Source organism: Harpia harpyja, chromosome 2 (assembly GCF_026419915.1).
Source record: "Harpia harpyja isolate bHarHar1 chromosome 2, bHarHar1 primary haplotype, whole genome shotgun sequence".
Classification (NCBI taxonomy): Eukaryota; Metazoa; Chordata; class Aves; order Accipitriformes; family Accipitridae; genus Harpia; species Harpia harpyja.
This window is the reverse complement of record NC_068941.1, coordinates 43,310,566-43,327,445: the sequence shown is the minus strand read 5'-3', so window position 1 is coordinate 43,327,445 and position 16,880 is coordinate 43,310,566. Positions and strand designations below refer to the sequence as shown.

The window sequence follows — 16,880 nt, the reverse complement described above, 5'->3', positions numbered from 1 at the left end:
GGCACACATCTGAAAAAGACACTACAAAAGTCAAAGAAACACTCTTCATACTCCAGATTACTTTGATGTAATGCTTGATCTAAAGGTCATTTACAAGTTAAAGCAGAGGGTTCCCCTCTCCATTCTTCCCCCACTTCATAGCTTTCTCTCCTGTCTGCTCTGCACACTGTTACTACTTGACCCACTAACACAGGAGGTGGCAAAAAAAAATAAAAGAGGGGAAACTAATTAGAAAACTAGAAAGAGAAGGTAAGATTATTTAACCTTAACTGAAAAGAAAGGCAATTATTCTTCATGCCTCAGTTTGCATATACATAAATCTTACACATCAGAGTCAAGAATGTAGATTCAGTTTCAAACAACAGGGAAGACTTTCTGGAGTACCAGTCACCATGATCAGCAAGAATAAGCTTCTAATAGAACTTTTCCAATTATTTACAAAATAGCCTTTAAGGCACATCATTATAAATATAATATCAACTAAAAATGTCCATTCTCTGTCAAAAATCATATATATCAAAAAAGTTACATGCATACCTGTTTTGCAGCAGTCTAGTCACTTTGTTCACACAGCTGACACTTTGGTCTCTCAAAGATTTTCTAATCCTTTCATCCAATTTGGTACAAGAGAGATTATTTCCAAGTGGTATATCATTGTTGTTTCTTGGTCTTTCTATTTGTCCCCCTGTGCCATTTGTAGCTTTTGGTGTACCCCCACACATTTTCTTTTGCTACAAATCCTCTTGTAAAGCTCCCTCAAAGAAACTAAACAGCTGCTGAAGAGATAGAGCCTCAAGCGGATTTCTTTACTATAGATCAACCATTAACGATGGTAATTTACCATCAGCTTTCTTCCCTATACAGGAACACTCTCCACTGAATTTCCTGTTCGGAAAAAAAAAGGCAAAGAGATCTTCATATATTCTATAAGCCATTAATGCAGAAAGACAGCTGTAGCTAATGTACTGCTGCAATTATTCCAGACAGAGGAGTAGACATGACTTTCAAGTTTCAGAAGCCATCGTAGACTTGCTCTTGCTGCTGTTAAAGAGTTTTTCCTACCAAGCCTGGCACAAAGCTGTAGCAGATACAACAGCTAATATTGACTTTAGCTATGTTTGTTTCCTGGTATGTGATTAGGTAGCCGGCAATTATGTAGTCACAAGACTGAACCATATGGCCTCTTAAAAAAAAAAAAAGCATAGTTGCTTTTGCAGTGACTCGCCCTTAGTTGCAAGGTTGTTCTAACACTGGCTACAACACCCTGTTAATGGCTCTCATGTGAGCAAGTGTCATCTGACAGCCCCTAGCAACCTCATATAGCTTAGGAGCAAATAAGAATCTGTCATCATTGCCATATGGTTATCAGTTTAAAATAATGACCAACACCAAGAAACACAGTAAATATGCTGCACTGTAGTGCTTTTACTTTTAAGGACAAATAGTATTTACACTTGGCTAAGAATCTGAAACTACTATTTTGAAAAGCTTTCTTAAAAAAGTAGAAGGGAAAACAGCAACCAAAAAAGTTTGTTACAGACATCAAGTTGGTTGATGAGAATTTATAGTCATGTGCCTATTAAAACAATTTAATGGAAGTACTGTTGACAAAAATATCTAATAAAATATTTCTGACCAAGAAAATTTAAGTTTTTAAACAGAACGAAGGAACCTGACATTTTGTTCAGGCTCAGGTAATTCTACTGTAGAACAAAGTCCTTTTCTCTACCTCTGCTTTAAAAAAAGTTAGCCATACATGTCTGCTCATAATTCACACCTTACATAGCTCCCTCCCCAACAGTAAAATTTTAGACTTTTTATAAGATGAGAGCCATAGTGCTATTTCTCTTCCAGATTAAAAAGGGAAAATAACTTTGCTAATGGTCACCCAGAAATACAGCAGTAGAGTTAGAAAACACAGTAAGATTTCAAAACCTAGGGCTACGTGCTACCTCCTAAATAGCACAGCACCCTTCTTAAAAGGATTTTGTAATCTCAGTAAACCCCAACCTCTAAACACCGGACAAAAGTCAAGTAGAAAACTAGAGCAAGGTTAGATTGAACAACTTGCTCAGTTACAGAGGGAAGCCTATAGCAATTAAAAAAAAAAAAAAAAGCTCAGTTTCAATTCCCATAGTGAGAAGTACTAAATCACAATCATTCCTCCTCCCAAGGGGAAACAAGTGAAAAGTGTTGGCCTGTTCTCAAGTTATTCAAACCATCTGCGAAAGAGTGACTCCTAGCCCTCACCTCATTGAGGAGGACTACTTTAAACATCAGTGTTCATAGTCACCTTTGAGGTGCGAATGAAACAAGCAACTGATGGCCAGGTTCCTACACTTAGACCAAGATCAGCAACTGACAGCCTTCACTTGTCCTATCTTTTCCCCAAACAAAAACTGAAACAAAATTCAGAAACATTCAGGTAAATGACTGCAATATTGGATTCACATCAGAGACTAGAACTAGGAATTCCTGTAAGCTCACTAAATAGATGTGCTTCACAACACTACCTCATCTGTAGATGAAGTCATCTGTAGAATACTATAAATCCCCAAATACCTGGGGAATTACCACCAAAAATCCACAGAATAGTTTCTGGACAAAAATAAAATACTGCAAACCCACACATGGAAAACACCCTGAGTCCAAGGAGCAGATAATACAGAAAACAGAAGAAAGTGCCCTGCTTTCCAGATATAATCCTCTTGGAAGCACAGTTTAATCACTCTTTTTCTAGGCTATGTGACAGCATGTCACCTGCTCTGTTTGTAGGTCATTTCCTGTCCTTCATCTCCACTGCAAGACAATTGCCTAAATAATTTCAACTCAAGGTAATACTTTAGCATGAAAATTTGGGGTGGGGGAAAGAGGAAATATATATGATGGACTTATCTACTTACAAATAATTTTCTGTGTAAGTTACAGCTGTTCACTAAAACTTAAGCACTGTTTTCAAATCTAACAGAATATTTGCAGAGCCCCCTGTAAGATTTATTTTCCAAACAGCTTCTAGAAGCAGGCTAGAGGAGCGTAGGAAAACAGAAAGTTTGAATCAAATCATACCTGCTGTTTCAGTAAGCATTTGTTTTTGCAAAACATACACTTTGCAAAATTGATACACAAAAAATGCTTGCGACCCAGACATTCAGGATGAGTGCCAAAACACACATTTAAAGGTGAAGTGAAATCTATTTTGGATTGCTTAATGATGAATTTCTCTCTTTTAGTCTCTTGACTAGCTGATGTAGATGTAGGTTCCCTTACTCCCTCCCAATTTGAAGTATTTACCCTGCATTGCTCCTCCTCTTTTTAAAACCTTGGATATGGAAAAGTTGTGCTGATGCAACACATTCTTTTTCCACAATGATTTAAAGTAGTCCTAATATGGTGAAGCACTATTAACCTCAGATGAACCACCTTGTTCAAGCATGATACATAGTTACTAGTTTCACACAAGTTAGGCGGGATACATTGCAGATTAGTCATGCAACAAGTAAAGGAACATGTTATTTGCAGCACTTCTCTCTCTAAGATTTTTCTGTAGAAAAAAGTTCTGGTGGAGGAAAATAAAGTCCTTGATCTCAGATCACTGTACAGAAAGGTTTGGTGGTTGTTTTTTTTTTTTAAGATAATTCTATATGCTACTGTATGAAAAGCAAAACAACATTGGATATATTTGTTCACTGAAAAGTTAGAATTCCATATTAGGGAAGGAGAATATACTGGGTTTTTGCAAGGTTGGAAGCATTTTTCATCATCTTTGTTGCTAGAAAGCAATACCATCACACACATGCACAAAAAATGACCACAAAAACCACACACACCTGATAGAGGCTAACAAACAGATCTATACAAGTTAAAGTCACCATAAATCGCACACATCAGCTGTCCACAAACATCAAGAACAGCTATTAAACCAGTGTTTCACAACTCAGCCAACTTTCATAAGTTTGGATTCACTGTTCATTGGCTTATCTACAAGTCAGAAGTTTAGGAGCTAGGTTTCGTACAGTGTCTCAGTGATAATGTAAAAAAACCAAACCAAACCAACAAAAAAACCCAACACAAAACAAAAACCCTAACCAAACAAAAAAAACCAACAAGAACAACGTGTTTGAAGTAGTACCATAAGCAGCACAGAGACGATGCTCTCAGTTGCTAGCCCCAGAAAAGGAATCCCTCATTAGCAAAAAGAAGAGCTCAAGACTTGTAATTGCACAAAAACGTGCATTATTTAATTGTGTTCTACCGTTAAGAAAAGTGTATTTATTTTTGTTAAACCAGGACGTTAAACAAAGAAAGGTAAAGTATGCAATAAGGTTAGCACCCTAGAACCATCACGTAGTCCTTTCCTCAGCACAACCAGCCTTGCTTAGTCTTAATCAAGTTTCCCCATTCCCTCCCACTCCCCTCCCCAACCCCCACAGCTTCTAACAGCTAGGAGAGGTCAGTTGATCTAAATTAAGTCAAATACTTTGCAGAAGTTGTTTCAAAGTAATAATCTTTATCATTTCAAATAACTGAAGGTTTACTTGTTAATTTAACACTCTTTAGGGTTTGTTTGGGGTTTGGTTTTGGTTTTTTTTCCCTGTTTATCTTTTTCAAAGACACCGCCAGGAACCAACTTCCAGCTTTCACTGGAGCCAAACTGGTTTAGCCGAACGGCGGCAGCCGGACGGGAGCAAGCGGAGCTCGGTCCAGCATCTCTGCTGAGCGCCGGGGCGCAGGCCACCCAGCCGGCAGGGCCACCCCACCTCCTCGGGCACGCAGCGCCGGGTCTCGGCTCATGCATCATTCCCGTGTCACTTGTTCCAGCGGCGCCATGTGACTGGGCCAGCGTCCAGGAACACAGCTACTAAATACAGACACTGCCAAGGCACGTCTGAGAACTGCCTCTGCCAGAAAATGGGATGAATAGAAATCTCTCATCCTACCAGCTTTCCTGCCTCTGCCTTTCCCCACCTTCTCTCAAACAGAAGGAAGAACTACACGTTGCACATCTGAAGGAGAATTTTGAGCAATAGCGCAAGCCAGAATCTGGTATTTATAACACTGTACTGGCTCTTGTTGCATTTCAACGCTGTATGAAAGTACTGACAGATCTCAGACCTTAATATCTCCTACGTAAATGAGCAGGCCAGCACAGACATCACCACCACACCTTAGGGGCGGTATCCCGAGGCATGGGTTTGGTTGCCTGCTCTTTCCTGTTCCTTCTCCCTCTTCTATAAAGCCCTACTTTTTTCAAAATTTTTTTTTATTTAATAACAAAAAGTCTGTATGCAGCTTTCAACCCTCTGTTCAAAGGAGTAGTTTTAGAATATGAAAATAAAAAAACCTGACTAAGAAACAATATTATTTATTAGATGTAAGTAAATACATATTAATGCCAACTGATACAGAGACATGAACATTTGATGTTCAACATCCCCCCCCCCAATTTTTTCTAGTTAGCTGAAAAATACTCCTTTTGCTAAAACACACACAAACAGCTTCACTCAAAGTCACTAAAAACACCCACATATTAACAAAAACAATTTCTGTACAAATTTCCTCCACTCCTGCTATGAAAAGGTTACGTTCACGAGAGGGCTTTGTAAACTTCGGAGGACATGACATTCTCTCTCAAACATTAGAGCCAAATAAGTTTAGGGTACTCTCTCCAGGGGTACGGAAAGCATTGCAAATCCCCTCCTCATCCTTGTTCTGAACACGCACTCCCACCACACAAGAGAACACTCTCAAGCAGGGCTAGAGGCAAGAGCTACCCGGGGACCCCATACCCTTCTTCCAAGGGAAATTGCTTCAGAAGGGGTCAGTTTCAACTAACCCAAAAGTGCATATTCAGCAACATGATTTTACTTAAAAAAAAAAAAAAAAAAATATTAGAAGTTACTTAGTTCTAGGTACATCCTCCCAAATTCATAATACATGAAATCAAAGATACCAGATGTGGCTCTCTAGCACTGTCGAAAGCTGGAGCAGCCCAGTTTTTTTGATCAGCTAACATAATATTGCTGAGCCCTCTGTAAATGTTTAATATAAACTGTTGTAAGAGCAAGACAGTTTTTGATTCTTTTAAAAGAGAGATTGTAACTGAAAAGTTAGTCTGCAATAATCGGGAAGGGAACAAAAAAAACTAAGTATCTTAAATATTTATGAAAGTTCACCGATTTACCCAACTGGCAAGGATATAAGAAGGAACACATACATAAGAAGCCATGCTTGATCACCCAAAAGTTGCTATAGCATGAACAGCAAAAGTCCATCGCCTCTGTCTAGATGAATGCCAGGAAATCCTGACTTAGATTGAATGAAATAACGTGGACGGATATAACGTCAGCCCCGGCATTTTTCACTAGTTATAGCCAAAAATATGTTTTGCTCCTCTTGTTGTTATGATAATTTGTCTATTCCATCCAAAACGCTTTCCTTAACCCTCTGTTGTAGACAGCATGGAAGGTAGCTTTCCAGTAACTAGCACTGAATCCAGAAGGCTTACATACATTTATTTTCAAGTTTCACTGGAAAGGGAAGGAGGAGCCACATCTTAGGACCCCGTACAGAAGATCAGGGTAATTAAATCACTCATACCGTAATACCTTCTCAATGAAAAACACTACACACAAAACCAAACAAACCACACTCCTGTAGCTGACTGGCATGGGCAAACCTAACCTTGCTGCAAGACACTATGCAAGAGAGTTACATTCTGTTTACCACCAATTGCGTAGGACTTTGAATGTATAAATAGTCATTAAGTTATGAAATAGCCTCCTCCTTAAAGCAGGCCAACCGCTCTAACTACTCACAGAGGATCCTAAAAATTTTCTCAAAAATACTGGTATTATATTAGACTTTAAAGTTTATACAGCCAGGTTTATACATAATTACAGTTGACCACACCCAGTAACACGCTAAGATTTGGCTGCCACGTAGCAGTCTGTCAGTCATGAAGTATCTGGACAAAAAAATAAAAAAAATCACAAAAAAAGAGCCAGTTGCAACTGTGTCATGCAATAGGAAAATGTTTCACATGTTGAAGATTCAGTGATAGAAACAAACGAAATTTTCAGTTAGCAAGCTTATGTAGCAATTATCTAAATAGACAAATTAGAAACCTTTCTCCTCATGAGAGGGTAAGAACTGGTCAAGCTCCTTCAGTGTTCCCCAGTAAAACACTGTATAAGAAAGTCCTTTCCAACACACCTGATTTTCTCCTGAGATGAAGTCTACCAGAGCAGACACACTAGGAGCCTTCTTAACAATTACAGGTTCAGGACAACTTCATTAAAAAACAAACAAAACTCTCACTTTCTTTTCTAGTCGAAACAGGGCCCAAGGATACAACTCTAATGAAGTCTATACTCTAGCCAACTTTTAGTGCTTCAGTAATGCAAACGAAAAGCCACTGCTTCTATCAGATTTCCAGTTTACACGCCAACACCACATTTCAAAACAAATATACAATTATTTCTTTAAGCAGTAAACAAAGTTTAATTCAGAGGTTCGAGTCATCTTTGACATTCTGCCCAGGTGCTTTTTGCTTAAAAACAAAGAAATCGGGCAGATGTAGTATCAGTGTGTACGCAAGTTCATTGAGTTGACCGATTGTTGCGAAAAACCCATGCCCGCTACAAAATACAATATTCTATTCTCATTTTCCTCTCCACTGCATGCCTTCCCCTGGACAGGCATTTTACAATTACCAAGTGCCACCATAAGGTGACAAACAGAAAAAACTAGTTTTCAAATACGCATGATTTTCCTAGTTCCATTTAAAAGCATTCCCGAACATATTTCTGTCTGTAAGACTACATACAGGAACTTCTGAACACAAGAAGTTTAGTACCTGAATTGTTTCTGAACTAAACTGTACTCTGATCTAGTCCACAGTGGATCACTGACTTACATCCTCAAGTCTCCCAAATACTGAAGTCATCAGGTGTTACTCACCCACTCTAGAACTTGGAATCATATGTGAAATTGTTTTAGCACTTAGTTAGCTGTATATCTACAGCCAGATGTCATAAATATCTTTATAATCAGAGAGGGTTAATTTTCCCAACTCTTTAACTTGATGTGGTTTAGAAACTCTTAACAGTTGGTAAGGCAGAGGTTGGCACTCCTGAAGCTGTTTCAACTGGCTACCATGTGAGAGCAGCCTTCCTCCAGGCTAAAAGCCAAGATCAAGTAAGAGCTCAGATGCATGTCACTACAGTTGTCTGCCAAGTGAACCGAAGTGGTTACCAATTTCCAGCTCTTTATTCCAGCCTTCTCAACACAGCTGAGGACTAGAACATATGAGCCCTCCATAACCATTTCTTCATGAAGTCTGACAGCTTAACACAAACTACTGCAAGAGATGGTTATATCGCTGACCTTTACACAGACATGACCGAGGAGAGCTCCTACACTCTCTATTCTGTCAACGCTACCATGGAAGTGACAAATGTCCAGCCAATAATCAATTTCAGCACAGCATGGGAGAATGCAAAAGTATCTTGTACCACTGCAGCCATTTCAGTTGTCGGATAATATCCACATTCAGAGTTCAGTGCTAAGACTCTGCATAGAAATCCATAACACCAAGTTCATTCAAGCCACTGTTTTCTTTCATAAAAGTCAGTAAACTTAGTGACAATAAAAGCTAAGAGTTATTATTGTAAGAAGCTTCCTGACTTCATTATAAAATATAAAGTACTAAAGTGTTCAGAGTTCTAATTTGAAAGCAGTGATACCAAATTCAGCCTGTTAGCACCTCTATTAGAAAAGTAAATAAATATTATCAGATTGTTTACTTAATACAGCTGATTTCATTAGCACTTGTGAAACTCCACTGAGCACCTTGCAGGAGAAAAGTTGAAGTGTATTGCATTGAGGTGAGAACATGCTGCAGAGAAAGCTCCATACTGATTCAGTAATTACATCACATGCAGCTCAAGTTTCACTTCAGCACAGTCTATGGAAGGAAAATCATGAGTCAGTTTTAACAGCAACAAGGGTGATGTAAAGCCCTCATGCCCATTTATCAGTACAATTCTAAGAATCTCATCAATATCCAGGAAGCATGCTGACTAACAAAACAGGTATTTTAGCTGTTGGTCATGTAAAAGCACCTGTACTTGCCCTAATTGTTGTGGGGAAGGCACAGGCACTGTTACTGAAACTCCTAAACTCGTCCCCTCCATGCCTCAGAAGAATGCTTTGCCTTGCGGTCTGTGCGTGAGCTTGTCTTGTGACCTCAATCTTGCATATAAAAACATGACATTGCTATGGTATTCAAGTGAAAAACTCGTACAAATAGGGCAAATGGAGTGAGGCAAGAAAGGCAGCAAGCACTGTTAAGGTGAGGAGAAAGCAGAACAGAGAAGAACCTGAAGATTAAGAAGCAGAGGCAGAGCATGCACAGAGGATATGATTCATGACAGGCAAAGGTGAACAACCAGGTCCATGCCTGTTAGTCAGATCAGTAGTTATCTCACACTATCGCAGGAAGTGCATGCAAAGGTGCAGACACATATATTTGCTGTCTTCACACAAGAAGTACCCAATTCAAAGTCCTGCTTTTCTCGCTCATTCTCTCTAGCAAGCCTGTTAACTACCATCCTACAGAATCGCAGTCCTCATATTTTGCCTAACAAGTGTACCCATGGAAACCTTCATAAAACAAATACTGATAATTAGGATAGCATAAGAACATTCTTCTTACAACACTTTGTCTAAGCAGCATGCAAGATGGAAGTGTGCTCTTAATCAAGGGTGTACTGAGTAGAAACAACTGTTGACAAATATAAAACACAACATATGGCTCTAAAACTGAGTTTCTCTTCAGAAGCCATCCTTGAACATCACTAAGGTGCAAAGTAGATTACAGATGAAAGCACATGATTGTTAGTGTCAGAAGGAATACCTAAAGGAACAGGTATGTCACCAAGGTTTATAGCGCACATAGTCAGTATTAATCCAAAGAATTCTCTTTGCAAAAGAAGTCCTCAGCACCTTCAATATTACTGAAATGCCAGAATAAGAAATAAATTGCTTTTATGGAAACAACTACTCCATTTTCTGGACCCTCTGACCCCAGCTGTTTTGTCACATCTACTCTCTCTGGGCTTTCGGTTTGCTGTTACTCACTGTTCAGACCAAAGCTACAGCTAAAGGCCCATACCATGCACTGGAACACCTACATGCCACAATGTCAAAGTGGGATGGATGACATGATGACTAATGATTACAACATTTTTGTCAAACCTCTTCCATCTTCCTTTCCTCTTAAGTTTTAATAAAGCTATTCTGCTACTTCAACTAAGTTTACATGAAGCCAGCCTGTACTAGCAATAAAGCTCTGCATCAGCTTTTAAAAAGTTTCTCTACAAATTCAGCTTTTATGAATGAACGTCCACATTTTTCAGCCCCAAGCAGCTCTATTTTCTCACTCACATCAATCCATTTACATCAACAGACAAGCATTCCCCTACAGCATTAGCATCATTGCTTTAGATTGTAGTGTATTCTGCTTTAAGTTGTGCTACTGACAAGGGAAGGTAGCTCCAAGGCTTACTGTTGCTACTATTCAGCAAATCACTTTCTACTGAGCACAGTATGCGGCAAAGTACTCACCTACCCAGTTTTGGAGACGTAAACAGCAGAAGTACCCTAAGAATAAGCAATCAAGTACCTACTATCCAACTGCACATCAATTTAAAGAGTCCTGTGTGTAGGAAATACACTATTAGCTGGTTATGCCACATGGATAAGTTACTTCTAAATCAGAAATAAGATAACCCACTGGCAAAACCAATTTGATCAGTCAGAGAAGAATGCATCTTTTCATGGAATTAAATTAAATAACCAATGTACATCATCCATCCCTCTCAGAACATCAGTAGCTCATGCATTTCCACAGATTTTTTTAGCCACCCATAGCAAAAAAGAAGAAAGAAATGGGTGTCTTCTTGAAACTTTAAGAGAGAATGAGAGTTAATCTCAGAGCAAAGCTAGAGGAAACCAAGCAGTTGTTCAGCTACAGAAGTGTGTAGGGGAAGAGAAATCCAAACAACTTAAGAAGGAGAACAGCCCTGGTTCCTGCAAAGCTCAAAAGCCAGAGGACTTGGGGTTTGTTTGTTTTCCTTCAAAACAGCCCCAGGCTGGAAGTGTGGTTTCCACGTCAAAAGACCACATTTTCAATCACTTCCTCTCTAAGCTGTTTTCTTCAGTGAGACTGTAATAAATCTCTTTCTGTAGAACTTACTCTTTAGCTCTTATTACTGAGGAAAGGCTAATGCCAGAGCAGAGGTATAATACTGCACCTTAAGGCTCACCTTCAGCTGTCAGTGAAGAGGTTTGTGGCTTAGACTTGCTGTTTAACCTTCCCTGCCCCCATGCTCAGACCTGGCCCTGGGCTGCATCGCCCTTCCTACAGCATATAAAATGGTGATTTTCTTTCAAATGCTTTTTGAAGGGTTTACAGCCAGATGTTTAATGATATTTCCATGTATGAAGATGCACCTGGGTGCTCAGTAGCATTATTGCTGTGTGGATGTCTACAAAGCTGCAAGAAGCTCAAGAGAAACCCAATTGGGCTACAAGAATTTACTGCGGGAGTGTGTCATTTTAACAAAGATATAACAAACTGACATGCAAGCAGACTCAAAGCTCACTACCGCTTTCTCTCCTTTTTTCAGAAGGTGGAACGTTGCCAGGCTGGCAATAAATGCTGTGAAATAATGCTTAGCAAGTAGGATCTCACCAAGCATTTCGGTGCTATGACCAAAGGAATTACTGGTATAAGCTGCCAAACAAATGATCTCATATACCAAAGCTAACAAACTGTTACCAGATAGATATCCTGCAGTTACATCATGACATCCGCTCCATTATAGACACCAGAAGGAGCAGCTGATACTTAAAGCTGAAGAAACAGACCTTTTGCAAGTTTCAGGCACAGCTGAAATAACACAACCTTTTTTTTTTTATAGAATCCACATAAAGTGAAATTATTCCCTGTTTTACAACATTCCTTCACTAAACATACCCATATCAAAGTAATTTCATCAGAGGTTGCAATGCAGAAATTACACATTCAGCAGTGAAAGCACAGTCTTCCAAAAGCTCCAAGGCATTTCTTTTCGTTCTTACATCCCTGGATATAGGGACTTAATTAAAGAAAAAAAAAAGTTAAAAAAAAAAAAATTGAAGACTGAAATTAGTGTGAAACCTTAGCCCTCAGTTTAAGGATAATGTCAGTATTTCATGTTGAAAAGTACAGAAAAGCACTGATGTGAAATCTCATTCTAGAATCAGGTAAACACAATTACAGAGGAACTGCTATAAATTTAAGTACAATCAAACTATCTCCAACCCATATCTATTTCCTTAAAGCCGTCCCCCAATACCTTACTCAAATATATGCTTAGCACTTGAGACATTCTAGTCTTGAGATACTACACGCTTATAAAATACTCAATCCCTAAAATTTAAAATTCACAGGGAATAGGATGCTTTGTTTTTGCAGTAATAGCTACCATCCTGCTGAGCACATGACCCTGGTAGCACTCCAAAAACCTGTACAAACTACTCTAAATCAATCTTGTGAGGGAAATCACATTTGATAAGGAAATACAAAATAGTAGGGGAATTTAGCCACATAAACACACATTTCTCACACACAAAGTAATTACGATTTCCTCAGCGCATTAGAGGCTAAAAAGAAATATATTGAACTATAGTCACTCAAATGTCTCTGTTGAAAGGTATGTGGGGGGGGAATATACACATATATTTTTATGTATGCATTATACACATATATACACAAACATATATAGATATTTTTAGTTAAGGGAAGCGAAAAGCAGTAGTAACAGTAACCAGAAGCTGAGGATCTGTGTACAAAACTGCTTAGAACAAATACAATATCATATCACTAATACCCATCTGTTCTCCAGCTGGTTTATAATTTCTCTTTTTAAAAAAAGAATTAAGATATTCTACAATTCTAACTACTACCCTTCTACCAATTCATACTTCCATTATTTTGAAGGGAGGCACAGGCCAGTAGAAAGTCCTGCTATCCTAGTAGCTCTATATTAACATCTACACCTCATGTTTACTTTCTCCTTACCCAGCAAGTAAGGTTGCGTTTACATGAACATGTAGTGCAGCCCAACATCACTAGATCCATAGAGTGAATTAATTGGTGCTAAGGACCTGAAACCCACACCATACGTGTTCTGGGGTTTTGCTTTTGACCAGCTGTAGTCTGGTCCCAGGGACTGAATGCCCATTAGTGGTTGGAGCATACTTTCTAATTTCATTCATTCCAACAGGAATCCCATTTATGCACTGAAGCCACTTGGCTATGTGAGCCAAAGTGCAGCAAGTGGAGACAATTGAGAGGTTTTCTTTAAAAGAGCGCTCCTGATCCAAATTAAGATGTTAATGCTCATGCACCCAAAAAAATATTTCCTGTGGCTCCACATTCAGCTATAGGCACCATGTCTCTCTTTGAGGCTGTGCCAGCTTATCCTGGTAAGCAGCATGGACCTTGTAGCTTGCTGTCTTCTTCAGAGCCAAAGAGAGGAAGCAGCACTGACATTTGGTCAAGATTTAGCTCCCGTTAAAGGAGAGGGAGCAACAGAACAAGCACACACAGTACTTGTAACAGGCAAACCTCAAGCCTGGTTGATGGCCCTCTGCGGCTGAGCTTCTCCTGGTGTCCTGGGAAGACTAGAAAACACAAAGCTTCCTAACAACGTACTTGAAAAAAGTTGTCAAATTAAGTTAATTTGAGGAGGTATTATCTACTAAAGAGATTTTTGGTGATTCTGCTATTGTTCTGGGTAAGGAGGGTGCGTGAATACACTTAGGCTTTCAAGACTTTCATAACAATTCGAAGTCCAAGGATACAGATTGTTGTTGGTCTTACAGGGCCACTTAAGAGAGCGATATACAGCAAGACATACTGAATGTGGAGGGACCTCACTAACCAAAACATGATCAGGGAATAAAACTAATTAAAAGCCTTAAAAATATAGGTTTGCCATTAGAACAGAAAATGATCCTGCCACTTTGCCTCTAACAGTGACCAGCAGCATATGCTTAATACAAGGAGCTACCAAAGAATTAAGTCTTCCCTTTTACTTAGGTCCAGTCACACCTCTCCATTCAAATAGATTACTGTTCAACAGAAAGTCTATTAAAAGCATTGTAGCAGAGCATCTAAGACCCAGTAAGTATGCTCCTGCAGGTCATCAACAGATCACTAGAAAGAAAGAAAAAGCATTGCAGCACATTTAGAAGTCATAAGGAAGAAGCTTAATGCAATATTAACAGGTGAAAAAAACCCAACATGCAAAATGCTTCAAATAAATTTATTAAACTTAAGTTTGCCAAAAATTAATCAGACAACAAGAGAATGGGGAAAATGGGATAAAAAGAGTGGTGGGTACCTACAATAGTATTTTAATGAAAACAGGTTTTGTCTGAAGTGTCACACCACATAAATGTTATTGCAACAGAAAACTGAGTGTGGAACATCTTACCTCAGGAATAGGAAGAAGGAGAAAATAAATACAATCCCGAACCTCACAAAATACTCCAGATGGAGCAGTCTTACCAATTTTAATGGGGGACACACTGTGCAAGGAAATCTGCCTTCATGGAGATCCTTGACAAATCCAATAACCTTACAACTAGAACTAACAGCATTGGTCTCTGATACAGACTACCTGGTAAGATTTTAAGTACAAGGCAAGTAACAGAGTTAGTCGGGAATTGTCACGCAGTTTACATGTGGAAAATATATTTGTTTTCTTTCAAATTAGAGGAGGTATTTAATTCACAAGGTGAATAAGTGCTACAAAAAGTAACTAGCAATTATGGCATACAGACTTTACAGCCTCCTGAAATTCACCAGCCCCGTTCTCTGATATGAATGCAGCACCAGTACTGTGTCCTACTACTTTCAAAGGAATAGCCTTATAACCCAAATATCCTAATGCCATTTTGATGTTACTCCATTTTTCACCATGATCTTGCAACTTCGGCCACGCATGTGGCTGTGGCCCACCCAGACCATCTTCGAAATCATAACGGCTCCATGATTGTGCCGCTATGGCACTTTGTGGATCGAGGTATTATCCACCCCTCTCCCTTACCATTCCTTAATAGTTTCAGCAGTGAAAGCCCAGATTCCATTTCAATCCTGTATACTATCTGATCACAAGACTAATCAACTCATGCCAAACAGAAAAAAAAAAAGACACAGAGCTTACCCGACACGCATGTGATAGCCACTGTGCTTACCAGGGCCGGTTTGGTCTTGTGAGCAGAACAGATGCTGAAAGTAACAAAGCTCCAAACCACCGGCCTGAACAAAATGCTGTCCCCGAGGGCTTAGAAAACAGTAATAATCCAATATTATATAAAGATTACATATTCAAGCCCTGAAGTAGCAATAGGTACTACATCTCACCTTCAAGGATTTGCGGTACGACAAGCAGAGAGAGCAGCGAAAGGTACCTAATGCTCAGTGGGTCACCAGACTACGCACGTGTATTTAGGTCACAACAATTAAGCCGTTTTTTGATTTTCCTGTGCTGGTGAGACCCGCACGCGAGTTATCACAGCAATCACACACGAATGCCAGGGAAGAGAAGGCCTGGTGCCTCTCCGCCGGTGTAGCCGAGGGGCCGGGCGGTGAGAGCCCCAGGGTTCCCCAGCCTCCCACCTCCAACTCGGATATAAAATGGCTGAGAGACCCGACGAGAGAGAAAGGCGGGAGAAGAGCCACCCACCCCGGCGCGGCGGTCTCGCCCGCCCGCCCGCCCGGGGGTGCCCCCTCCCCGCGGGCCGCTCCTCCCGGCCCCTGCGGAAACTCGGCGGAGGGGCAAGCCCAAGGGGGGCTACGGCACACCTGCGCCGCGGCCCCTCAGCAGGCGGCCGGGGGCAGCGGCGTTCTCCCTCCCCGTCGGCCCCTCTGCCACCTCCCCCGGGCCCGCGCGGAGCCGGCTCCGGCGAGCCCGGACCCGCCCTGCCCCCGCCGCTCACCTGAAGGCGGGCCCCTCCCCCGGAGCCCGGCCGTGAGGGGCCGCCGCGCTGCCGCCCCTTTTGTTGAAGAGCTTCTGGAGCAGGGTGGGGGCCATGCTGCCGCCCTGCCCCTGCCGCCGCCCCCTCGCCCCCGGCGGCGGCCCCACCGCGCCTCTCGCAGCGGCTCAGCGGGCGGCGAGCGGCGGCGGCCGCGGCAGCATCCCCGCCGCCGCGGAGCCGCCCAGCATTGCGCGGAGGCGAAGCGAGGGGAGCGCCAGACCGCTGAGCCGCGCCGCTCCCGGCGGCCGCCCGTCACCTGACCGAGGGGCCGAGCCCGCCCGCCCGGCGGCGCTGACAGCCGCCCGCCCGCCTGCCTGCCGCCCGCCGGACGGGCACGGCACGGCACGACGCGCCGCCAACAGCCGCGCGACAGGGACAGGGACGCGAACGCGCCGCGCCCCTCCGGCGCTCCCCATTGGCTGCGCGGTGCCCCCTGCCCCGCCCCCAGCACGTGGTAAGGCGCCGGAGGCAGGCTCAAAGGGACACGGGCCCTGCCCCGCGCGGGGCGGGGGCGGTTGGGGACGCTGGCGGGGGGCGGGGCAGAGAGGGGCGTGTGCCTCCGCGTGTGCCGAGGCAGGCTGGTGGGCCTGGACGGGCGTGCCCGTACACGCGTGTACGGCTGCATGTGCACATACGTTATACGTATTTTATGTACCCATAGTAATAAGCATGCGCGTATACATACAAGTATTTATAACGTCTGTATATTTTACAGTGCACTTTTCTCTCTCTCTCTAGCTATATGCGTCCGTACACGTACGCGTACACATGCACATACGCATCCCCTG

General features: G+C 41.7%; 1 protein-coding gene across 4 annotated transcripts in view; it reads right to left on the bottom strand.

Annotated features, from left to right (window-relative positions):
* FNIP2 (folliculin interacting protein 2) overlaps positions 1-16,437 on the bottom strand; it is a 52,126-nt gene extending 35,689 nt beyond the window's left edge. Inside the window, exon 1 of one of the 4 annotated variants that reach the window (XM_052778270.1) lies at positions 16,054-16,437. In XM_052778270.1, the coding sequence (XP_052634230.1) occupies positions 16,054-16,148 (95 nt within the window). In that variant the 5' untranslated portion in view covers positions 16,149-16,437. Of the gene's footprint in view, positions 1-537; positions 1,082-16,053 lie in introns of those variants that run through there. The other 3 variants (XM_052778277.1, XM_052778254.1, XM_052778261.1) reach the window with 3 other exon arrangements.
* Positions 16,438-16,880: the final 443 nt, after the last annotated feature.